Source organism: Brachyhypopomus gauderio, chromosome 7, assembly GCF_052324685.1.
Source record: "Brachyhypopomus gauderio isolate BG-103 chromosome 7, BGAUD_0.2, whole genome shotgun sequence".
In the NCBI taxonomy this organism is placed as follows: domain Eukaryota; kingdom Metazoa; phylum Chordata; class Actinopteri; order Gymnotiformes; family Hypopomidae; genus Brachyhypopomus; species Brachyhypopomus gauderio.
Genome location: NC_135217.1, coordinates 29,522,617 through 29,548,344, shown reverse-complemented (window position 1 = coordinate 29,548,344; position 25,728 = coordinate 29,522,617). Strand labels below are relative to the sequence as shown.

Sequence of the window (25,728 nt, the reverse complement as noted above, 5' to 3'; positions counted from 1 at the left end):
ACGCTGCCTGCCGACCTCCTCCCGCCTCACGCTTCCAGCCTGGAGAGAACACCGCCTGCCCTCCAGCCTGGAGAGAACACCGCCTGCCCTCCAGTCGAACAGCCACTGTTTACACAGCAGGCGCCATTGCATAAGCTTCAGGTGAGTGTTTGTTTTTAAAAAAAAATAATCCGTAAAAGCAAGATATTGAAGTTGGAGTCCTTTGCCTCTGATTTATCAGGCTCTTATACCACTCTAAGTGTGTCATGCTCCAACCATTTTGCTACATTTTCTATACACATGGACGTAGGCGCTCGATTTTTAACTCACCGTCACTTAAATGTGGAAAAAACATTGTCCATGTTGCTTTGAACTGCATGTCTAACTACTCATACATGTATAACACCAGGGTTGCCAAGTCGCATTTGATTGTCTTCACATGCTCACACGCCACACATCCGATTTCTCACGCCGAAAAATTTATTTATCTCTGATCTACATCTATGATTCCATGAGTTACTATTTCGCCAACCACTGGCGATCGATAATTCTTAATTTGTGTCCATTTTACACCCCCCCAATGATCGAATCTCACTCCAAGTCCGTCCAACTCTCCCCAATACTGTCAAGCCACAACAAGCACAGAGTCCTTAATCGTTCGCACAACGCATCTGAAAATTATCTTCAATAAAACAGCAATAACAACAAAACAACCCCGAACAATAGAGGCCCAATGAAAGCACTGCGACCAGCGTTCCCTTGAGATGGGCGTGGCCTGGCAGCCCGCACCAGGGCCCGGCATTAAAATGCAGCAGATGGAGTAGGCTGGACCGCTTTAGAGGTGGCGCTGTCTCAGAGCCAGGAGGGGGCACAGCACGGTGCCGGCAGCATCCGATGCGAATAAATTAGTGCTCTCCTCCAATTAAGCCTGGTTTATACTTTCGCGAGCGACCGTAGCGCGCGGCTCCGCCCACCTCGCGCGACCCTGCGCGAGCGGTGTAGGCGTTTATACTTTCGCGAACGTCGCGAACGTCGCGAGCGTCGCTGCAGTGTTCTCCGAAACGATAGGTGGCGATAGGTGGCAGTGGAGAATAAAAAACCCCTGCAAAAACGGGGAAAGAACATTTTTACCTGACCAGAGACCGTATATATACACATCAGGCATCAAACGTAAATATGGCTTTGCAGTGTTGTCCGAAACGATACGTTAACAAATACGAGCCTCTTGTAATTCCAGGGCGACACATGAGAGAACGTGAAGACGTTAAGATTGGGCGTTTTGAAAATAAACAACCATAAACTAATGTGATAAAAAAGCGAATTATTTCGATTCATTTCGAGTATATGTATAAATATTTAACTTAATTAAGTTTAACGTGCTGGGAAATATTGAAATGGACCTTTAAAGTGACGTACAAGTGCATTAATTCCACCTTGTATAGGTGTATGAACCCGGCAAACATGACTTTGTCCATCGCGCTGAAGCGCGGCGCGCGCGCGAAGTTACAAAATTCGGGAGGTGCACGACCTCGCGCCGCGACAGCGCGCGAGGCCCTCGCGCACGGGCGGAGCCACCGCGATTACGTCATTTTCGCCGCGCGGACCCTCGCGCCGCTCGCGGCGCGTCGAGTATAAACCAGGCTTTAGAGGGACGTGTGCTCGGAGTGAGAGAGTCAGACTGCACTCTTCCAACTTTGGCTTTCAGCATTTCTGTCAAACCCCCATAGTCACTACAGAGTAAGACGTGTATAATTCAGCAGTATTATTACAGGGTAATGTTATGCAACTAATTTAACATTGCTTGAGCCAAATGGCACTAGAGCACTTAATATGAATGCAATATGAATCTACTTAACAATGGCGGGAGACAGCGAAGCAGCCATTTGCAACCATATGTTCTGTCTGCTTCCGTCCCTTCTACGTCAGTATCCGTCTTCCTCGCACACCTCCTAGTGGACGTCCAGTAAAATCAGGGAGTATAGACTCGGAATGCCGCACCCAGACAGCAACGGTCCGTTATCGAGCCAATTAAACGCTCCAAGACGGAAGGGAGGCAGCTCGTTCTTCCTGGACCACTGAGTAAAGACGGTAACCGGACTCCAGATGTGTGGGGGGGTATTACCCCGTCACAGTCAGCTTTCCACCCGCACCAAGAAGTGAACAGGAATTTCTTCATAGAAAAAACTACAATGAACATAATCCCTAAAGCACGAGTCGCGATAACTCCGACACGCCACAAAAAATGGATTCATGTTAATTAATGTAACCTTTGATGATGCATTTACATTGGTCTGGCGTGACGACTGATGTGAGTGAATACTGCCCCTTCTGCTGGCCCTCTGTCATCCAACTAAACTAAAAAGTGAGCGAAATATGGGCTAACAAAACCTTTTCACGATAGTATGCGGTATGCAACAAAAACCAAATGGCAAAAGGTACCTGGGTGACATACTACTCTGGCCAAATATTCCAATATGTGAGCAACGGTGGAGGAAAATCTTTCACAAGTGGGTGCAACCTTCATGCACTGTGAACTGACTGCATTTGTTGCAAACTGGATTCTGTATTGCATACTACTACATGGACAATTATGCAGAATACAGCATATAGTTATTATATTTTGAACTTAGCCATGCACTGCATCATCCAAGTGTGATGGGATTGATACATCCCTTTGAAAATGTGAATATGATTGTTTTTGCCATTTTCCCTGCAGTTCTACCTAGAAAGAGTACAAACTTATGTATCTTTGCTATTCTTGCTGTACCAGGTGAGCTCAACGTGCTCACTTAAGACAGAACCAATCCTGTAGCACAGCTCATCCCCTGTGTGCCTGCATCAGCATGTTTGGGCTTTGTCCCTTTCCCCCATTAGAACTGGAGCAACATGCCAATAATCAGTACTGGAGCAATCATTAGTACTGGGGCAATGTGCTAATCATTAGTACTGGGGCAATGTGCTAATCATTAGTACTGGGGCAATGTGCTAATCATTAGTACTGGGGCAATGTGCTAATCATTAGTACTGGAGCAATGTGCTAATCATTAGTACTGGGGCAATGTGCCAATCATCAGTCCAATCTTTAAATCTAGACTTAAGACTCACCTCTTTAATCAAGCCTTCAGTTAATATACCCGAGGTGGGGGGCACGGGGGCCCCCAGACGTGGAGACTTCTGGTAATCTGGTAAACTTCTGGAGATGTTGATGCTGTCATCCAGCCGTGTCATGGAATCATTCTAGTTGTGACAAGGACTTGACTGGAAAGCAATGTCTCAGTGAGCCCTCATGACTGTGGTCACCTCTGAACCCCTCCCTTTAGTTATGCTGCTATAGATTAGCCTGCCGGAGCCACATGCTCATCACTGGCATGTGAGATATGTATGTTTAAATAAATGGTTGATTAAATTGATGTCCACATACTCAACCTTTTTTGCATGCCTCTACCTAAAATGATTCCATACAAGCATCTAGGAGATGGTCTGGTTTGCCGGTGGATGTGCTGATGCCGGGGTTGGATGTGCCATTACCGCAAGAGGACGTACTGATGCTACTGACGTTCCTACCTGAGGCTCACCATCCGCATTGAAGGGACTATGCCTTCTTGGCCTGGAACTAAAACTACTTCTATAAGTATAGAATATTTGGACTACAAATACGGACTTCTGCTAGCGGGCCGCCCAATGGAGGATGGGTTCCCTTTTGAGTCTTGGTCCTCCCGAGGTTTCTTCCTAATCCCTACCATCATAGGGAGTTTTTGCCACTGTTGCCTCTGGTTTGCTCATTAGGGATCTGGACCTCTACAATTGTAAAACTGCTTTGTGACAACGTGTGTTGTAAAAAGCGTTATATACCGTATTTTCCGAACTATAAGCCGCTATTTTTTTCCCCAGGATTCCCCGCGGCTTATAATGAGGTGCGGCTTCTCTGTACGCTTTTCTTCTCCCGTCAGGGGGCGGAGCAGAAAGTTAATCAAACCAACATGTGTTGTGCCAAATTCCGACTCCCCGGCAGAATCTGACTCCCATTGTTTGCACACGCATAAAGACGCTACGGATGATATTCGGGTGTTACAGTGATTATAACTTAGTTAATTGAGCACTCTAGTTTTGTCCTAACTAGATATTTAGACATAATACTGCTGTAATACTGCGAAGTCATGTGGTCAGAGGTGAACTTCGGTACAGCCAGTGTGTTTTTTATTTTAAATAATTAACACCCTTGAGCCAGTGTGGCTTTGGTCATAGATATTGCCATGCCGTTTGCTGTGATGGATAATTAATGTATAGCTCTTATTTATGCATAAAAACGTAAATCGACAATATAATCTGTAGCGTCTTTATGTGCGGATAAGCGAAGGGAATCGGAATTGGGCACAACACCGTCTGAAAGTCAAATCTGTCTCACATGAAATGCTACAGGAACCGTTCAGAAACTGATTAGTTCAGTGAAATGTATTCAGTTCAGTAGATATATGCGGCTTTTAGCCCGGTGCAGCTTATACAACATTTTCCATAAAAAAAAAACGGCTTATATTGAGGTGCAGCTTATATTGAGGTGCGGTCTATAGTCCAGAAAATACGGTAAATAAATTTGACTTGACTTGACTTGGGACAACGTGCTAATCATCAGTACTGGGGCAACGTGCTAATCATCAATACTGGGACAACGTGCTAATCATCAGTACTGGGACAACGTGCTAATCATCAGTACTGGGGCAACGTGCTAATCATCAGTACTGGGGCAACGTGCTAATCATCAGTACTGGGGCAACGTGCTAATCATCAATACTGGGACAATGTGCTAATCATCAATACTGGGACAACGTGCTAATCATCAGTACTGGGGCAACGTGCTAATCATCAGTACTGGGGCAACGTGCTAATCATCAGTACTGGGGCAACGTGCTAATCATCAATACTGGGACAACGTGCTAATCATCAATACTGGGGCAACGTGCTAATCATCAATACTGGGACAACGTGCTAATCATTAGCACCTCCCCCAGCACCACCCATCTCACCCCACCTGCACGGAGCTGACGGAGTCTCTGGACCTCTTCTGCTTCCTCCAATCACACGTCTCTCAGTCAAAATTCAAAACAGGGAACTGGGTATATTTAACAGCATGGGGTGTTATGGGAGGAGAGGAAAACGGTGTGTGTGGTGAGGTACAGAGACACACTGCAGACTCGCTTCCTCCTGTTTTCCTGCACATTCCACACTCATTATATTGAGTTGAGAAGAAATGATTTTCAAGGAGATATTCAACTTTTAATTTATAGTTAAAATGTCTCCTTACATGGATGTTATGTTAATTGGTTGGGTATTCATGTGCAATTTGCTCAACAGAAGTGTTTTTTTTTCGCACGGCAGCAGTGTACCTGTTAAAGCAGAGAGATGTAGGAACTGCATATATAATATGCACGCTTATATGTTTGTTAATTCTTCACAAGTCATATCATTGCGGTAGTGCTGAGAACACCGTTATCGCATGTTGCACGTTTTCATCGTATTGTGTAGCATCACTGTGATGTGCAGTCATACAGTGACACTAAGTGATACAGTGATGCGTATAGGAATTCACTGCACATGGATGTTCTGATGTGGATGGGTAAGGCAGTTCTGTTGCAGGACGGCTGGTGATGACTGGGGTTGTCACTCACTGTCTGCCTTGATCCTATGGGGCCTTTTCTAATACTATTCATACTAGATGAGATGAAGACAGCACTCGTGCCCAGCAGGCACTGCCAGAGTGGAGAGGCCTACAGGGGCCAGTGTGAGCCAGGGCACTGATGAAGAACGTGAGGTGCCAGAGGAAGAGCGAATAAGAGGTTGGCTTGCAGCGTTGGGGTCAGAGTGTCAGGGCCTCATGGCCAGTCAGGTGAACAATGACAACCTTCCCACGTGAACACACAAACACATCCATGCCACAGGCCCTCAAGACGTGTACACAATCACACACGTGCATACAAAGTCACCCCCACACAAACGCCCATGATATGCGTAACATACAGCTCGTTTACCTATGGTGTAGCCCCGCCTCAGTTCACCGCACCGGGGGCTGCGACGTTGGGAGTTGGCCGTGTTGTTTTCCTGCACCTCGAATGTGGTTGTCCTGGCAACGGGTGGCGAGGACCGGTTGATAGACAGGCCTGGGAATAGTCCGGCGGCAAAGCCCTGCGAGCTGATATCCACCGTTTCCGACTTCTTCTGTAGCCTGTGGGGGAGGGGCAGAGAACTCAGCTCAGTCTGTGTGGGGGAGGAGCAGAGAACTCAGCTCAGTCTCTGTGGGGGAGGGGCAGATAACCCAGCTCAGCCTGTGGTAGGGGGGTAGGAAGGCAGGAAGTGGCAGAGAAACTCAGCTCAGTCTGTGTAGGCGAGGGGTAGAGAACCCAGCTCAGTCTGTGTGGGGGAGAGGTAGAGAACCCAGCTCAGTCTGTGTGGGGGAGGGGTAGAGAACTCAGCTCAGTCTGTGTGGAGGAGGGGTAGAGAACTCAGCTCAGTCTGTGTGGAGGAGGGACAAAGAACTCAGCTCAGTCTGTGTGGAGGAGGGACAAAGAACTCAGCTCAGTCTGTGTGGAGGAGGGACAAAGAACTCAGCTCAGTCTGTGTGGGGGATGGGGCAAAGAACCCAGCTCAGTCTGTGTGGGGGAGGGGTAGAGAACTCAGCTCAGTCTGTGTGGGGGAGGGGCAAAGAACTCAGCTCAGTCTGTGTGGAGGAGGGGCAGAGAACTCAGCTCAGTCTGTGTGGGGGAGGGGCAAAGAACTCAGCTCAGTCTGTGTGGAGGAGGGGCAGAGAACTCAGATCAGTCTGTGTGGGGGAGGGGCAGAAAAACCCAGCTCAGCCCAGTGCACATGGCAAGAGCAAAACAAACAGAGTGCAGCACAATATCAACATTATGGCAGGCACTCTAATCCATGGTGACTACAGGTGGAGCCCTCTTGCCCTCAGCAAATAAGTTGATCTGTTTTTGTTGATTTCACACTGTGCCTTTCTTTCATGGTGCCACACTCTCCTTAAAAGGCAGGGATGAGCAATGCAGGCGGAAGTGACATTTTGACCTTGGCAGCTCCATCACTTGTCACAGTTTGGTTGACCAAGGCCACTCTGAATACAAACCGTTTGGTCTGGGCATTTTTCATGGTAATTGAGACGATTTAAGTGTTTGTCTCTTGGGGAATTAAAAACACCCACCGTCTTGGCCTAACATAAATCTAACACATCATAAGCTCCTGGATACGCATGGAAGGCATCAGTCCTTTCTGTGACCCAGAGGAGGCACTGCAGGTGGTGATTAGTTCAGAGGACATCGGGATCAGATACGTGCTGTTTGCAGAAGGAAGCCATTAGTGAGCTAGGAGATATCGCGAACAAGCAGGGCTTGTAACAGTGGCATTTACCATGCAGCCAAGAAGCCTTTTGTAATGGCGCTAAATCACCGAAAAAAAAAAGCGTACAAATGCGCGCATAAATTCGGTCGGTTTCCAGGCCGACTGGACTGTCCGCTCTGCATGAAGTCGACATGGCAGAAGAGCCAGAAGCAGCGATGTACCGAGAGCAGACATCTGGAAGTCATTCCAACGCACGACGGCGAGGGGCATCGATCCGTCAGACGTTTGTTAGCACGCAAAAGCAGAGTCAGTGATGCGATTGTGTCCATGAGAGAAAGAGTGCGCTTCTAAAAAGCATCTGGACGGCGTGGTGATCTGCAGAGCGGCGCGTCTGGTGCCTGAGAGGGCCTACGCGTGACGTTAACAGACTCTTCTCAAACATTCATTAGTAACTACCTCACTGGAGAGGCCAATTTTTATTAACACATATTATTGATTGCGTAGGCGAACAAAACGTTCGATGGTGCAGACAAGGCGTGTGGAGCCTCTTTTCCATTAAATATGCAAATACAAGGTTCCAGATGGAACCACTGAAACATGGAAAACCAGTCTGGCCCGTGATTGGTTGCTCAGAGTCGCCTGCAGTCTGAAGGGCTGCTGCGTCAGAGCGGTGACGTGAGCTGTGGCACAGTGCTGAGAGGTTGCAGGTTCAAATGCTTTCATGACTTTAGAAAAGTCAGCTACAGGCTTTAATATCGCTGCCTCCCACCGAATCCTGCAGGTGCACGCTGAAATAAGGTGTCTCCTAAGGCATCAGGATATGACATAAATATATTGTGATTGCTATACAGTGTAAATATTGTATATTGTGTGTGTGTGTGTGTGTATATATATATATCAGTGGGGAACCGTCAGGGCCCTCTACGCCCTCTCAGAGGGCCTAAAATATTCTTAAAACATAAATATATATTATATAATTTATCCAATTTTATTTTATCTTCTTACAGTTTGACAATCGACATCTAAACAATTACAAAAATATAAGCAAATAAATTATTCAATCTATGTTGGAAGGTGAGGGGTTAAGTGGAAGCCTGTGAGCCTGTGTCTCCCCCTAACAGGACTCGTGCCCGCTGTTCATTTACAGAGGGCCTGGCAGTTATAATTCAGCGCAATACCAGTTTCAAATGACAGCAAAATTGACCAATCGTCCCTCTTAGTGGGCGGGCTTAACTGTATGATAATTTCCGCCCACTGTGGCGATGCTAACTGTCGTTAGCATACCACCGCTAGCTAGTTTCGATTAATTCCTTTGATGCCCTCGTGCGCGTTGTTTACATATTCCGCTCCCGAGGAACACAGAGCTGTAAACCTTATTTTGTTGGAACCTTATTTTGCTTAAGAAGTTATCTAGTACATATGTTATTGTTTATTGCGCTTCTAAAGCTGTACTGTCATCAAATTTTTTAATATTTTTTTTATTGCAGTTAATTACGAGAGGAAACTAATTTTTTTCGGGGGGGGGGGGGGGGGGTATAGGTGTGAGCAGGCCCAGGTATAATGGTTACGGTTCGCTACTGATATATATATATTAGGGGTGGGACGCGATTAAAAAAATTAATCGAATTAATCGGAAGCTTCGTAATTAATTAATCGAAATTAATCGCATTTTAATCGCATTTCAGTATTTAACATGAGAAATATTTATTTAAGTTTGAATGATGAATGAATCAATGAACATAATCATAAACTTCAACATCTTGTTTATTTTTCCACCAGTCTACTACGAAGACCAATATATGTGTAGTGTGCAGAAAACAGTTCAGAACATTGGAAATTCTGACCAAAAATGTTGTTTAATTTAGGGAGTTTTGCTCAGGATATTGGAAGAATTGAAGTAAATCAGAAGATGTTTTAAATACCATTTTAGATGGTAGACTTTCTTTAATTTCCCAGGCCTCTGCCATAGGCATCTTCATAGTGCCTAGAAGTGGTCTTCTGCATGCTCAAAGCAAATGACTGGATCTTCATCATCTATAGATTCATCATCTATAATATGAGCTGTCACACCAAGATCATTCTTGTTGCTAACAGAGGTCCAGTGATCCCCAGTCAGAGCCACATTTGTGGCCCTCTTCACAATAACCTGTTTTAATTCTTTCCTCATCATACAGCTGCTAGATTTTCTTCGACATTGTCTTTCTGGGGTGAGTTTCCCAAAACGTTCTTAGTGCCAAGTACTTCGTCACCTCGTTCTTACGTACGAGGTTAAGAAGTACTTGGCGCTAAGAACGTTTTGGGAAACTCACCCCTGGACGGTAGTTCGTAACTTGCATCAGTTGACGCAATTCGCAGCGCTTCTTGTAAGCATTTATCTTCGACCACAGAGAGCGGACAACACAAATAATGTGACGCATCATGTATAAACGCGTGCGGAGTCGCGCTACGGCCATTCGCGAAAGTTTAATCCAGTCTTAATGGTCCAATGAAGGTCATTTAAAAACCAGGACGTTTCCTCACAGGATGTGAATTACGGACGTTTGGTCACCCTATCGTACTAGGAATACATTTAGCAGCTAAGTTATCATTACTGACCTGCTGGGCGTACACTGTGCGATTTTTGGCCCATTTTCAGCCGATTTTTCACTCGTTTCGGCTCAATCGCGTGTCGTGCATCGTATAGTTTACACAGGTAAACGAGGAACGATTCACACCTCACGACCAACTCCCGATCAGAAATCGCAGCGTCACAAGAACATCAAACATGTTTGAAATTCAAATCGCTCCTCGTGAGAGTATCGCACTGTTGAAGCAGCTCCACGAGCAGACTCTCCCTGCGATTTAGTCGTACAGTTTAAGCTGGAGCTGAGTACACAATTTAAAATATCGCACAGTGTACGCCCAGCTTTAGCCGCAACATGTTTTGCGTTGAGGTGGTAACGAAGGGTGGAAGTGCTCCTGTGATAAGCGAACTCCTTCCTACATAAAGTGTAAATAACACTATTTTTGTTTGTACTTCCATCTGAAAGTTTCTTATATTTAAATTTCCCATCCACCAGCGTAGCCTCTTCAGTCATCTCCATCATGATCATCTTATTGTGTGTCCATAATCTGTATGGCCGGAACTCGCGCACTGAGAAACATTCCACGGTCCAAAAGTGTCTCGTCCGTTAAATGCGTTAAAATGCGTTAATTTTTTTAGTGCGTTAATTTTCCTGTAATTAATTAATCGAAATTAACACGTTAAAGTCCCACCACTAATATATATATATGCACACATTATCCATATGACATTATTTTCATTAGTTGAATAATGTGGGCCATTAATACTGAATGTACATGTGGATCTGTTAGCCAGTTTATTTTCTTACTGCAGCTTTGTGTGCAGTCAGTATAGTGGAGGCCAATACTGGGATAATGATCAACACACTGTACAGCGTGTAGCTCTAGTGTGGAAGGAAATGGGTGTTACCGCACATTTATTAAGGGTCTGTGGGTAACTCCAGTTACTCCAGGCATGGCCCAAAGCACCGCAGGAGGAGTCGGTTCAGTGGACGTGACTACAGTGCTTCTCTACGTGTGAGGCCTTTTAAATACGGAGTCTGAGCTCCCCTGATGTAGTGAACACTTCAGTGAGGTGCACTCAAAGTCCCAGGTTCTCTTGCTGAAGTGCCTTGCTGAGTCTGAGAGAAGCGTGGAAAAAAAGAAAGAGAAATGAAAAGAAAAGGTCTGTGGCAGGGGAACAGCGCTCCCCGAGGTTCCTTTCCTCCGCGTAGCTGGTTTAAGGAGATAGATTCCACGACAGTCTGGTATAGTGAATGAAAACGGTATGGAAAAGTCAGGGGGAAAAAACCCAAACAAAAAATCAAACAAAACCTCCAAAACAATATTCATATGATACACTAGAATGGTAAACTACAATAACTGTGTGGACTAGACTCCCCATCCAGTGGTATAAATGAGTGTGGAGAGGCAGTGTTGGGCTCTTGATCAGGCGGACGGGGCGATGAGGTTCTGGTGAAGAACTCCATAAAGTGCTCTCACACCTACACATAAGAGAGCCTCAAGAGCTTCACGTACACAGCAGCTATGCGCCAGAGCAGATGTACACGTCATTTAGTCTTCTAACCTCCCAATGACGATTTGTTTACTTTTATACTGCGTGACTCAGCAGAGCAAAGAGATTCGGGCACAGGGCGAGAAAGAGAGAGTGAAAGAGAGAGAGAGAAGCAGAGAGGTATAGAGAGAGTGGGAGTGAGAGAGATAGGGAGGGAGAGAAGGAGAGAGGAGAGAGAAGGAGTACAAATGACAGCAGAACAACTGCTCGCCAAGCATGTAAAAAAATTTCCCACAATTCTTTGCAAAAGCACAGAAATTACTGTGAGCATTACTTATTCTGCAGAATTTGCTAAAAATAGCAGCTGTCATAACCTGAGGCAATAATACATGCCTACCCTTGTGAAGAACAGGTGAAGGGCCATTTGAAACTTTATCATAATCTTATAATCCTGCATGTGTGTGTGCGTGTCTGTGTGCGCCATAAATGCCTGTGCAAGTACTGCAGCTACTTGAATGAGAAGCGAGAGATGCAAGTGGCTGTGTTGGCCGTATCTCTGCTGAAGCGCGTGTTCTCACAGTCCCGGTGTAGATTCCTCCCTCTCTCGTTAATCCCCCCTCCAACCTTCCACATCCCTCCATCATGTCCCTGCACACAAGCTCGGGGCCACCGCTGGCCCTGTGCCACGCGCCACACCTAGCCAGCCGGAATGACCTCCACCGGGCCGACGATATTCCGCAGTTAAGGGAGCCAAGTGAAGCTAGGGGTGGACACGCCGGCAGTGGGGACTGCAGGTTCCATGTCTGGTTCGGGTTACGGTGTCAAAGACAACGGACTCTCTCTTCCTCTCTGGTTCTCCTCTTCTTCGCGTGCCATCCGGGCGCGGAGTAACGTGCGGGCGGGCACCGTTGATTGGCATAAATACCAAACGGCGAAGAGTGGGAGAGAGACGGATAAGAGAGACCCGTGCCCGGAGCCCTGCCTGCACAAGACTGCAGGTAGGAAGCACAGGAGGAAATTACATACTGGGCACACGTCTGCTGCAGCCAGCCATGCCAGGCAGACAGACACAGACAGCGGCACAGGCGTCCGTCTACCCACACGCCCGCTGCGGTGGAAGTCAAAACGAGAGGTCTGGAAAATAAGTCTGAAAACCAAGCCTCTCCCTTTCTGTTATTCTCCTTCTCTCACCCTTTCTCTCCCACTCTTTCGATATGTAAGGAGTCTTCAGGTTCTCTTCTGATGGCAGTCAGAGGTGACGAGCTTCCTGTTAGTTCCTGTTGGGAGGGCACGCATGGAGCAGGAGAAACAGAGAGGGGGAGTGGAAGGGGGGGGGGGGGGGGGTGCAAGTCTCCAGCCAATCCTTGACACCAGATGTAAACAACAGCTCCACTCTAAATACCATCATCACCAGCTCCATCACGACCACAAGCTCCATCAACATCATGAATGCTGCTCACACCAGCAGCAGTAGCAGACTGAGCCTTGTGGGGGCTCTAATTAAGAGGACTGCTTGTGTCGGAATCTGCGTGTCGGGATTGCAGACACAGTTGTTTGATTAAATGCCAATTCCTCAGCAAACACCAGTGAGATTACCTCGCTGAGAATGGAAAAAAAAACCCCACCACCACTAGCACCACCACAAAACCACGCAATCGCAAAGGACTTCATAACGGCTGCAAAGTTGGCTTTGACACTAGTTCCAATCAGCGGTACTCACAGCGGTAAATCCACGCCAAAAAGAATGTAGGGACAGCCACCAAACTGCTTCACGTCAGCCACAGGCTGGGTACGAAGCCAGGGGTACAGTATGACAGATGGCTCGTGAGTCGGTGGTGTAACGGCGAGCTGAGGCCAGGGGGCGTTTCTGTCGCTCTAGCCGGAGGATGGCCAGTCACATGGCGGAGCTGCCCTGCCAGGACGCCCCTCCCTCTGCCTCCATCGGGGCTAATCTCGGGGAAAAGCCGACCCGAGGTACCGAGAGCCTTCAGATCCAGAGGAACTCGCGGGTGACTCAGAGCTGAAAGCGAAGCTCCATTTCTTTCCGTGTGTGGCAGGACGGGGTGGGAGTGTAGGGGGGTGTACTCACAAGGGGGACGCTGCCAGTTTGGTGGAGATCTTTATCTCCAAGCAGCTAGTTGAAAGAGACAGATAATCAGGCACGGGGGTGGATGGTGGGATGGGTCTGCTGGTGATTTGTTCTCCTTCTACCCATCAAATTCACTACCCAAGCCCCACCCGGTACGGGAGACCGAAACACTGTAGGGATTCACACAATTTGAAAAAGCGGCGGCTTACATGATGGGGAATTTGGGACAAAGTCGATTCGCGCTTATCTCGCCCAGCAAGATGGATTAGGGTTCTGGAAAAGCAGATGGCGGCGGGAAGGGAAAAAGAGAACAAAAAAACAAGTTTGAAAGAAAAAAAGAAGTGTGAAAGGGCCCGCGGAGAAGCGGACGCTCCCAGCTGTTACAGAGCTGACCGCAACCGATGCCGATATTCGCGGCGTGCCACCGTCGTTTCGAAGAAAACGCGACTGTAATTATGCCCACGTGTCCCGTTACCATGGCGTAGAGAATAGGAGATGGCCGAAATGGAGCGGCAAACAAAAGGTCGGATTTTTTCACGGGTGACGCTTTCATCTCCCTGTGTCCTTGTGGCTGCTTAAGACAATGGCCCTTAGGGCCACGTTATGGCAGGCTGGCAATAAACAAACACCTGACACCATGGGCCATAACGTTGCTTTGAAAAGTGCTGGGGTCAAGAGCGGACCTGCCGCTACGTATAATTCAGCTGCCCCTCAAATTCATGCTGTGTTTAAGAAGTCAAGTCCTTGTGCATGCATGTTCATTTAAAACAAACTCATTGCTGGGATGGAAAGAGGTTGGTGAAAGCTTTTAAGCATGCAGTCGTCAAGCCTATCAGGTCTGAACAAAAAGCATCACCACTGTGGTTTAAAATATATATCTAACTTTCTATTTATTTTTGACTAAAATAATACGTTTTTTTTGGAATGTGTGACAGAAGTTGTATGACTTTCCAGCTGTTGTTCTGGGTTTCCTCACAGAGCTCACATGTGGAACATCTATTGGTCATTATATTAAGAGGTGTGGGACCAAACGCGTGAACCGCATGATCTTAGAGCTGATTCAGAATATTTGGACAGTTACCTCCAGCAAATTGTTAAGAAATATATTTCCAGAGTACACTTTCAAAAAGGGGTGGGCACAAAATCTGCCATTTCAGAGTCCCTGGTGTAAATTATGCTTATGCCTGATGCCTTAATCGAGTGAGGGAGCGATAGGAATTTAATATGTGCTGATAAGTATTCATCACTGCGGTTATGTGACTGTGGAAGAGCGCTTTATCGGTGTGAATCATATTCGTTCGAATCAATATGCAGTTTAAAGGGCCATTTAGGAGATGTGAGAAAAAGAACTTCGGGGATCACACTGCAGTCACATCGCTGCCTTAACGGCAGTTAATCAAATTCCACTTCATCTTCATTACAAAATTTACATAAATTATATGAGCGACATTTACTTCCGGAACGCATCGGTTTTACATTTTTGCCTCAAAGATTTGAATATCGATTCATTTGGGTAAAATAATGGGAAGAGTCTGCTGAATCCCAGCAGGTGGATGTTGGAGCACCCGCGTGGCCAAACGCGAGAGTCTGTACTCTGGGCCACTTTAATGGACTCTCCACTGGTGTGTGTGTGTGTGTGTGTGTGAGGAGCACAAAGCAGTCTGTGACACAGCACTGCAAAATATGGGTATGTTCCTCTTTAACAGATGGCGGTATAAAAAAAAGTCTAAAGAACCATTTATACGATGTACGATGTACCTCACATGATGTAGGCGACGCTGGCCAAAAAACGTTGAACAGTTTTTTTTTTCTTTATCATTTTTTCCCTGTGGAGGTGAAGCAACACCTTGGACATCTTGGTCAGAAATCCTATGTCGCTAGAAATATTTTAGCCTTTATGAGTGAGTGTTCTTTTGCATACCAGTAAATGCATTCTGCTAATCCAGGACTGCAGTATTGTGAAATCGGAAGTACACTCGTTGGAAAGTGGCGTCTTTACTGTCATTGTTATGTGTAGTTTTGGTATTGTTATTTGTTAAGTTGGGTCTCGCTTCTCAGAGTATTGCTGAAATAAAGGTCAAATATCCATGTATCCTAATATGTTGAGAAGCATACACCCTTGATGGGTTGAACTCATTTTTCACAGCGACACACAAAAAATAAATAAATAAATAAGGTCACAATGTGAAATGACACTTGTTCAGGACTCTTATGTCATCACTGAAACACCTTCCAGTATCTCTCTCCCTCTCCGCTGTCTCGTCTTGCCACCAGAAGTTCAAAGAACCCCACTGAAACTAAGGTTACCCGAGATGATGGACAATGCAAGACTGTGACTTGAAAAACTCAGGCAGGACAGTCTGAAAATAATAGTTCCTCTGCTGATACACTTTTCATGGATGTCATAGCCGAAGCAGCTTTGGCAAGTGGCCTGTCATTTCTGTCTTTCCAAGCAGCCTCCAGAAAAACTTCACATTTTACTCATTCCTTCATATAAAAAAATATAAAGCATATTATGCCACATGTTATACAAAACACAACACAAGACCTGCCCTCTGAACTTATGCAGGTTTGCCACACATTTATACACTGCCCTTTTTCCAGACATTACTGTTGCAAGGCCCACCATGTTCTCCATCACCCTCGCTCCATCTGCTTGCGCTTGGTAATGCCTGAACTGAGGGAGCACTCTGCCCTGATAAGGGGAAACAGCCTTTTCGGTGAGTGGGCAGATTTGTTCAGCGTCAGAACTGCATTATTCTCTTCTCGTCACACTTTGATGGGATCTTTCGTTCTCAGCAGGGCTTTGTCTGCAGCTGCCAATCCGCCAAAGTGCTCGATTGTCACGGGCTCCGTGCGGGCCGCCTTTACTCCCATACCCAGTCTTCCTGCCTCGTGCCACCCTGTCCTCGTTTCTTCCTCTCCCTCTTCCTCTTCCTCTCCCTCCAGTGGTGTAGGTGCAGGTGTTCGTAAGCGCTGCGTCTTTGCGTCACAGACACAATTCTCGTGAAATCTTCCATGAAAATGGACATTCGTAACGGCCTCATTGTATCAGGAAAAACTATCACAATAATAGTCAAAGTCAAATTTTATTTTATTTATTTATACAGCGATTTATTAATGATAATAATTATAACTCTTTTGTCGTTTGTTAATGTTCTGACTCCACCTCTTCTTGTTCCGTCTTCTCTCAACGATCCTCTGTATCATCGCTCTCTTTGAACGTTTGAATATTTTATGAATAGGGTTGCAACGGTATGAGATTTTCACGGTATGATAACCGTCTCAGAAAATACCGCGGTATCACGGTTATCACGGTATCACAGTTAGTTTGTATATTATTAAAAGATACACTGACCCTTAAAGAAATTACAACAAGTTTTTTTGTTCAATTAACTATTTATTGTAGAAACCTGGAACTATTGTATACAAAATGTCTCCTTTAAAAAAATAAGCTGTACACATGTTTATATAAATACTGCAAAATTAGATAAACCTAAATCATGGATTTCAGTACAATTATTTAAGTTTAAATTATTTAATATCTGATAAACTCAGCCGGGGTCACTGTCTGATCAACAACTGTTGTAAACGTCCGTTGTACTGCCAAGTTAGAATATAACCAGATACTGCAGAAAGAGAGGATTTATTTCTGACATGATCCTCACAATAGAGATTTCTATTTTAAGGCTTTCACACCGAGTCTGGTTTTAACATATGAAAAACAGGCACGTTAAATTTTGAAAATGAACGCATGTAAATTAATGGCGTCTTTCACATCCAGTGAAAGCAAGGACCTTAAAAATCTATGGATGATTTACACTTTCACTAGTGACCGTAGCGCGCGACTCGGCACAGTTCTTTTGTATTACGTTAACAAATACGAGCCTCTTGTAATTCCAGGACGAAACACGAGAGAACGTGAAGACGTTAAGACTGGGCGTTTTGAAAATAAAGAACCATTAAATAATTTAATAAAAAGCGAATTATTTTGAGTATATGTATAAATATTTAACTTAATTAAGTTTAAGGTGCTGGGAAATATTGAAACGGACCTTTAAAGTTACGTACAAGTACTTTAATTCCACCTTATAAAGGTGTATGAACCCTGCAAACATGACTTTGTTCATTGCGCTGAGGCGCGGCGCGCGCAAAGTTACAAAATTCGAGAGCTGCACGACCTCGCGAATCGACAGCGCGCGAGACCCTCGCGCACCGGCGGAGCCACCGCGATTACGTCATTTTCGCCGCTGATTTTAGTTAAGCTTTTTTTTGTTAAAAAATTTGTTAAGTCTAATGCACTTTCTGCCATTTTCACTGCTGTGTGCTTAGTAGCTGAACCGGAGCGGAGTTGCGCATGCGCGGGTCAGTTTCTCCGCTGGCTTGCTTTTTACCGGTAATAAGCAAACGCACACGGTATGATAACCGTGCATTTTAATACCGTGGTATACCGTGAAACCGGTTACCGCTGCAACCCTATTTATGAATATTTCTTTTTATGTTCTTAGTTCTTCATCTGGGTTTTTGTAAGCATTTGGTCAACGCATGAACAGCTCATGTCCATCTTGGCCTACAGAGTCGGTTCTTATGGATTTGTTTCTTATGAAGTGTTTGTCCATTTGGGGAAGGGGTTCTGCAATTCTAACACACAAGTCTTATATGCAGAGGAGAATACCGGTTCGTGACAGAGGTGCACCACTTCTTGGCTGGCAAGACCTTCTGCAGAAATTAACTTCTCATTCATAAGGCACACCGCTTTGGAGTCGATTTAATCATTAAATTTGCTGACACAGTTCAGTCAGAATTGTACATTAACATACCATCAGATACTGACAGGTTACTGCAATTTACAGCTTAACTGGGACATTCTGTGAGGAACAGATTTGCTGGCTGAACACTGGCTGTACATAACATCCTTTGTGGTAGACACAGTTAAAGTGGTTTGACAAAGATTTAACAGAAGTGTTTTCTGAGGGTTTCTGATCATTGTGATCATAAAGTGTCCAATAACAAAATGCCCACCACACAACTCCATGGCCCGATTCAGGCCTTCTCTAAACACTCCCACCCAGAGCACAAGAGGAACAGCACTCTGAACAAAGCATCAGGGACATAGCAGTGCTGCTACTGAATTCACCCAGCACACGGCCAGTACACACCCAGCACACGGCCAGTACACGGCCAGCACACGGCCAGCACACAGCCAGTACACACCCAGCACACGGCCAGTACACACCCAGCACACACCCAGCACACACCCAGCACACGGCCAGCACACACCCAGCACACGGCCAGTACACACCCAGCACACGGCCAGTACACACCCAGCACACGGCCAGTACACACCCAGCACACGGCCAGTACACACCCAGCACACGGCCAGTACACACCCAGCACACAGCCAGTACACACCCAGCACACACCCATGGGGGGGTGAGTTTTCATTGTGGGGAAGGAAGCGTCACTATTTACTCACTGTCCCTCCATAAATCACAATCTGAAGGATAAAACTGGCTGCTATTCATTTTCCCACTTCTATCAGTGTGGCACAGGCAGACCGCTGCCTCTGATATGGCCATGTAGATGGGAGACATGCACACCTCAAAGAATATGGCTCTTTTCTCTCTGGCTGAATCAGTCTCTTTCTCTCTCTCTCTCTCACACACACACACACACACACCTTTGGGCCTCCCTCAGTCTAACTGCAGTTTCACAGTCCTCTCCAGTTGCTAGCCACAGTCCTGCTCTCCTGCACTCTTATTGGTAGAGAGCTGCGGGTGAGGATAAATGCAATTGGACGAGGACTTTGATGAATTCAGTATGAGGCGCAGGGAAGATTGAGTCGCTGCAAAGAAAGCAGCTCATGCACACACACACGCGCACACACACACACACGGACATACACAAACACACGCACACACACATGCGCCACTCAATCATTACAGTACTCCCTAGCACAATTCTCCAAACAGATTCATCTTTGTTTCCAGATACTACAGCCATATGATTTACTGAACTGGCCTCCAGAATCTTCTCTTGTTCTCCTCTCCTCCTCTTTAAACGAGACACACGGGCATATTCAGTTTCAGATCAATACGAAAAGAGAAATTGGGAGACATGAGAAGAGGCATATGGGGAAAATGAAACTCAGGAGGGTGGAGGAGAGCCCAAATCAGACAGAGGCCATGTTCTCCATATCTGGAATCAGTTAACATCATAGTTAAAGCACCAATCCTGCTGGAGCTTCACCAAACTGGAGCTCTGATCAGCCACTTGGACAGACCTACCACCCTGAGTTCTTCTGCGTCTTTCATGCGGCTCGTTGAATCATGGAGGCTTTGTGCCGTCCAGAATCCTCGCTCTGTTTCTTCACGTCCGTTTCATGAGCAGACTCCAGGACGACCGTATGTCCACATTCCGGCAGGTCAGAAACTTCCCACGTAGCTGACCAATATGTGCTCATGTCCTCCACGTCTGTGCATCAGAACCAGATCACATCTTACTGGATGCTTTACTATTTGAACCTCGGGCAAATCTACACGCAAATTGACCTGAATCTTTACCGCAGTGCGCTCACATTTTGCTGTTGCCGGGGCTGTGCGCGGCTGCACGGGTTACAGAGATGACGTCCCTGCCTGTGAGTGTCAGTGTCGTCTTCCTGCACGGGGAAGTGTGTCTGCAACTGGATGAGGGCAAACTCATTTGTTTAAGGTGTATCCCTCAAACTGATTAACCACTCTAATGAGCACGGGGCTTTAGTGGACACGGCACTCCCTCGTCCTCACCAAACACACACACACACACACACACACACACACACACACACACGCACACACGAGACTGCAGCCTGCACAGACACCATTGCCTGCCGTAGGCAATAGAACACCTGATATGGGCCTGTGTGATTTACTCTTTTACAGTAATAAGCTGAGCAACCCCCCCCCCCCCCATCCCAATTTCTGCATATCAATCCAATTTCCAATTAAATTATACAATATAAAAAAATACAATAAGAATACAAAAAAAACCAAGACAAAAAGAGAACAATAAAAGAAAAGCTGAATATTGTTGTGCCGCTATGTGTCCAAGTGGACAGATTTGCAGGAATATAGTTGCATTTCATTACCAAGTCTTCATTATTCATTAGCCTCTTATTAGTTCTCCACAATGAACTAATGTTTCCCACATTACAACCACACTGCACAGGACAGGGCTTACATATATGACCATCGAGCTGCTGTCATTCAGCTCTACAATGCACAGGACCACACAGGTTGAGGAGGGTCTGGCTGCAGACCTCCGGTGTGAGGCTCGCAGCAATCTGGGACTCACCTCACGTGTGGGGACGGGACGTTCACACTACGTATGCGTGTATACGGAGGCACAGGTGTGCGCTGCTTACGGAAAGAGGGGGCTCGGATGGCTTCGCATGAGAGTTTGTTTCCTTTTGTATGCTTTCATGGGCAGATATGAATTGCTTCACCAAAAAACATGCTTCACCAAATTTCTCATATTCAAAAGTTCTCATCTTCTCTCTCAACTTTTAGATATTCGAGTTTGAAAATAGCTTGACGTTATCGACTAATACTTCAGGTCCCTTTATGGGGGTAAGTGGGGCAGAATCAGAATAGGCTGGGGGGGGGGCATGGGGTTGTATATCTTTATGTACTGTAGGTATGAATTGCATACGCATATCATAGTTTATGTGTCCCTGCTATTAATAAAAATACATTGGGGGAAAAAAAATATTGCTAATATTGTCCTCAGTGGTAGTGCTTATATACTACTACTCACTTACACCACTTAACAGCGGATGGTGCCGACTCTGACAGTCACTGTCCAGGGAAACATCCTCTACAGGAACATCTGCCGGTACTACATTACCCATCATGCATTATTCCTTGTTTTAGTCAGGTATGGCCTTGCTTGGCTAGTCTGTTTTGTATAATACAATTTCATATTTGTCATTATTTCTGTGATGGACTTTTAGTCACAACGAGAACACCACAAGCACCTTAAGCTTCCCATTTCTTTAGCAGCTAATGTTGTTACAGATAGGCGTTTATCTACTGATGCCTGGAGGCATGAATATCGCTGCTTTTACTCTCAGAGGGCATTTTTCTGAATGACATTCCCAGACAAACAGTCCATAGCACTGCCTTAAAAGGCATTTTTGGAATGTAAAAATATGCTAAATCACAAGTCTCATGATGGTGTGGTCTTCAACAAGCCATGTAAGTCAATATAATAATAATAATAATAGTTTTGGATAGAGTTATGAATGTTTGGTGAACTTATGAGCATTACTGAATCTGACGGGGCTCATTCACTGGACAAGGAAGTATGATAAATTATACCAAATATCATGCTAAAAATATGAAAACTAAGATCTTTTAACAGTTTGCTTTGGATCAAACACTGACTTTTGTCTTATTACAGACCGACATTGGCCCTGATGTCCACACACACTTGCTCACACAGACATGCACACACACACACACACACACACACACACACACACACACACACACACACACACACACACACACACACACACACCCTTCATGCTGGCAGAGAGGGCTGGTGAGAAAGCGTCCCTCTCACATCTCACCAGCTGCCACTCAACAACAGCAGGCACCATGTTGGCATGACTCGGCACAATCTGCGCTTAGAGAGAGAGAGATGGGGTGAAGGGAGAGAGAGGAAAGAGGGGAGAGAGAGCAAGGAAAAGAGGAGAGGAACAGAGAGACAGAGAGAGACAGAGAGAGAGAGAGAGTTGGCATGAGGAAGAGAAAGAGACAGACAAAGGGAGAGAAAAAGATAGAGGAAGAGAGAGGGACTGAAGGGTATTAGGTGTAAATGCTTGATTTTAGAATCAGTGTAACTGCAACCAGATGTGCTCATTGGTTTCAAGCTGTACTCTTTTAATATGAATTAATTAATATAAATGTGTGCGTAAAAAATATATATGAATCTAATTACCATATTTGTGAATTCTTCAACATTTGCAAATGACGTCTCTACCACATGAGCTACAGAGTCACAGGTCAGATGGTACAAGAGTCTGATTGGCACCAATGTGTGTGGATGATTTAATTGCAGTTCGTAAGTTCAGCAGCGCATCATTTAACCAAAGAGATTCTTTGTGTGGAGAAGAGGTGAATAACTGCAACCGTATTCTGCCCCTCGGCAGGGCGCTATTCAAATCCCGTTCAAAAGGTCAGGCCTTCAAAAGCACACAAAAAGCTCGACTCCCACAAGAGCAGCTTCTCTTCAAGCCCGCAGACAGGGCGGCTCGGCTACCCTTACGATTCACGGCACGCCCGCAGCTCACACGGGATGTCTGTTGGCTCGTCGTCTCCGTGCGGGATGGATCCATCCTCACCATCAGGTATTGCTGAGAGAAGTCACCTGGCCCGCTTCCCCATATTATATAGACAGACAAAGAACCGTTTCAGAATAAGAGTCATGGGGGTGGAGCTGCAGAACTGCCCAAATGGCCGTGTCCAATCACAAAGCCTTACAGGACTGGTGGATATATGAGGAAGCTGCAGGCTCTAGGTGATATGACCTGAGTCGACCTTCAGGTAAGACTTCATTTTTATTACATTTCACATCCTGGTAGGGGGGTTGTGGTGGTGCGCCCCCACCCCAATGTCTCCTTCCCAACATCTCCACCCCAATGTCTCCTCTCCAACATCTCCACCACAACATCTCCACCCCAACGTCTCCTCCCCAATGTCTCCACCCCAACGTCTCCACCCCAACGTCTCCACCCCAACGTCTCCACCCCAACGTCTCCACCCCAATGTCTCCACCCCAACGTCTCCACCCCAATGTCTCCACCCCAACGTCTCCACCCCAATGTCTCCTCCCCAACATCTCCACCCCAATGTCTCCTTCCCAACATCTCCACCCCAATGTCTCCTCCCCAACATCTCCACCCCAATGTCTCCTTCCCAACGTCTCCTTCCCAACGTCTCCACCACAACGTCTCCACCACAACGTCTCCACCACAACGTCTCCACCCCAACGTCTCCACCCCAATGTCTCCACCCCAATGTCTCCACCCCAATGTCTCCTCCCCAACGTCTCCACCCCAACGTCTCCACCCCAACGTCTCCACCCCAACGTCTCCACCCCAATGTCTCCACCCCAACGTCTCCACCCCAATGTCTCCACCCCAACGTCTCCACCCCAATGTCTCCTCCCCAACGTCTCCACCCCAATGTCTCCTTCCCAACATCTCCACCCCAATGTCTCCTCCCCAACATCTCCACCCCAATGTCTCCTTCCCAACGTCTCCACCACAACGTCTCCACCACAACGTCTCCACCCCAACGTCTCCACCCCAATGTCTCCACCCCAATGTCTCCTCCCCAACGTCTCCACCCCAACGTCTCCACCCCAATGTCTCCACCACAACGTCTCCACCCCAACGTCTCCACCCCAACGTCTCCACCCCAATGTCTCCACCCCAACGTCTCCACCCCAATGTCTCCACCTCAATGTCTCCACCCCAACATCTCCACCCCAACATCTCCACCCCAATGTCTCCTCCCCAACATCTCCACCACAACATCTCCACCCCAATGTCTCCTCCCCAACATCTCCACCACAACATCTCCACCCCAATGTCTCCTCCCCAACATCTCGCATGGTAGATGCAGAGCAAGGGTAGAGCATAGAATAGAAAAGCCCGGCTTATGATTAGTGGATATAATAGTAGCAATCCACTACTCACTGGGACCCAGTAGATTAATCCAATGGCCCATCATCACTGCACCCTCACCCCCACAAACGCCCCACGTTCATGCATACATAGCGTGTGCGAAGTCTGAAACCCTGGCTGGCTGTCTCGCCTTCCTGCTCTGTCTGGGTTTCTCCAGTTCTCTCCCTTTTCTTTGCCATCGCCACCCCCCCCCCCCCCCCCCCCCCCCCCCCCCCCCCCCCCCCCCCCCCCCCACCCCCCCCCCCCCCCGCCCCCCCCAAAGGCTTTGATTGCGAGAGAGCGTTTGCCTCTCCACCAATACCCATCTCGTCCGCCGGGCTCCATCTGGACGTAGCAGATGGTGGAGGATGAGAAGATGAGGTCATCTCCGGCAATCAGTTCCTGGAGAGCTTGGTCCAAAATGGCCAAACCAGACCAGCCGAGAGAAGAAATCCAAGTTATGCGCAGACAAAGTCTACGACACGCATGGCACGTCTTCACTGCTTTGAATTTTCTTAAAATGAAATAAGAGCAATTGGATATAATGATTAGTGTAATAATGAGAGTTAAAACTGCGCTGCCCCCTAACAGGTCAACCCGGGTCAGGCCCATCAGTAAGTGAAGAAAGACACATTTAAGAGGTGTTTAAAGCGTTTTAACACATTTAAACCCTTAAAAGGTTTTTTTTTTTTCCTGAACTGAATTGTATTTCCTTGTTGTAAACTTTTCATTTCTGGCAGATAGTGATTTAGTGTTTTAATGCTTTTAAGCATTAAGAAGTGCATATTTTCTATTGAAAACAATTTTCTAAAAGCATCTTGATGTAATCTCATTATGTGACCCCTCACAGACTCGACATTCATTACCAGTTAGGCACAAGGGCAAAGAATCTCCACAGGTGCCCTCTGCCATACTTGAAGGTGAAATAATTGGACTCATTCAAGGCAGAGAAAAGAAAAGAAAAAAAGCCTCATAATGTTTGTGTGAAGAGAGTGGTATTTGGTGGGCGGGTTTTTAGAGTTTACAGCCCTCCTTGCCTTAAGTGCGATGGTAAACTCTGGCCCTCATGGGTGACCTGCCACAGAACAGTGTTACTGCCACAGGGCAGTGTTACTGCCACAGAACAGTGTTACTGCCACAGAACAGTGTTACTGCCACAGAACAGTGTTACTGCCACAGGGCAGTGTTACTGCCACAGAACAGTGTTACTGCCACAGAACAGTGTTACTGCCACAGGGCAGTGTTAATACCATCAGCCCACGTTCCACCGACAATCCACCAAAGCCCAGCTTCTGTGTTGCTTCCGGGCTTAGCGTCTGTGGAAATAACACCATCGCCATCAACCTTGATTTGCAGACCCACTAACATCTCCGGGTTTAGCGCCTGCACAGCCGGGAGCGTGTGGCGGCTCTCCGTCAGGACGCAGAGGCAGAAAATATGGCAGCCTAAGTGAAACTGTATGAGTTATTAGCCATTAGAGCTCAAGGAGCAAGAGTTATTCCACAGAACGATTCAAAAGTAGGCTTATAAAATTCGGATGTGTGTGTGTGTGTGGGGGGG

General features: G+C 46.5%; 1 protein-coding gene across 3 annotated transcripts in view; it reads right to left on the bottom strand.

Moving 5' to 3' along the window:
- The window catches only part of oxr1a (oxidation resistance 1a), a 135,048-nt gene that overhangs the window by 57,773 nt on the left and 51,547 nt on the right, over positions 1-25,728 (bottom strand). For all 3 annotated transcript variants that reach the window (XM_077013070.1, XM_077013073.1, XM_077013071.1), the window contains exon 3: positions 6,003-6,196. In XM_077013070.1, the coding sequence (XP_076869185.1) occupies positions 6,003-6,196 (194 nt within the window). The remainder of the gene's footprint in view (positions 1-6,002; positions 6,197-25,728) is intronic.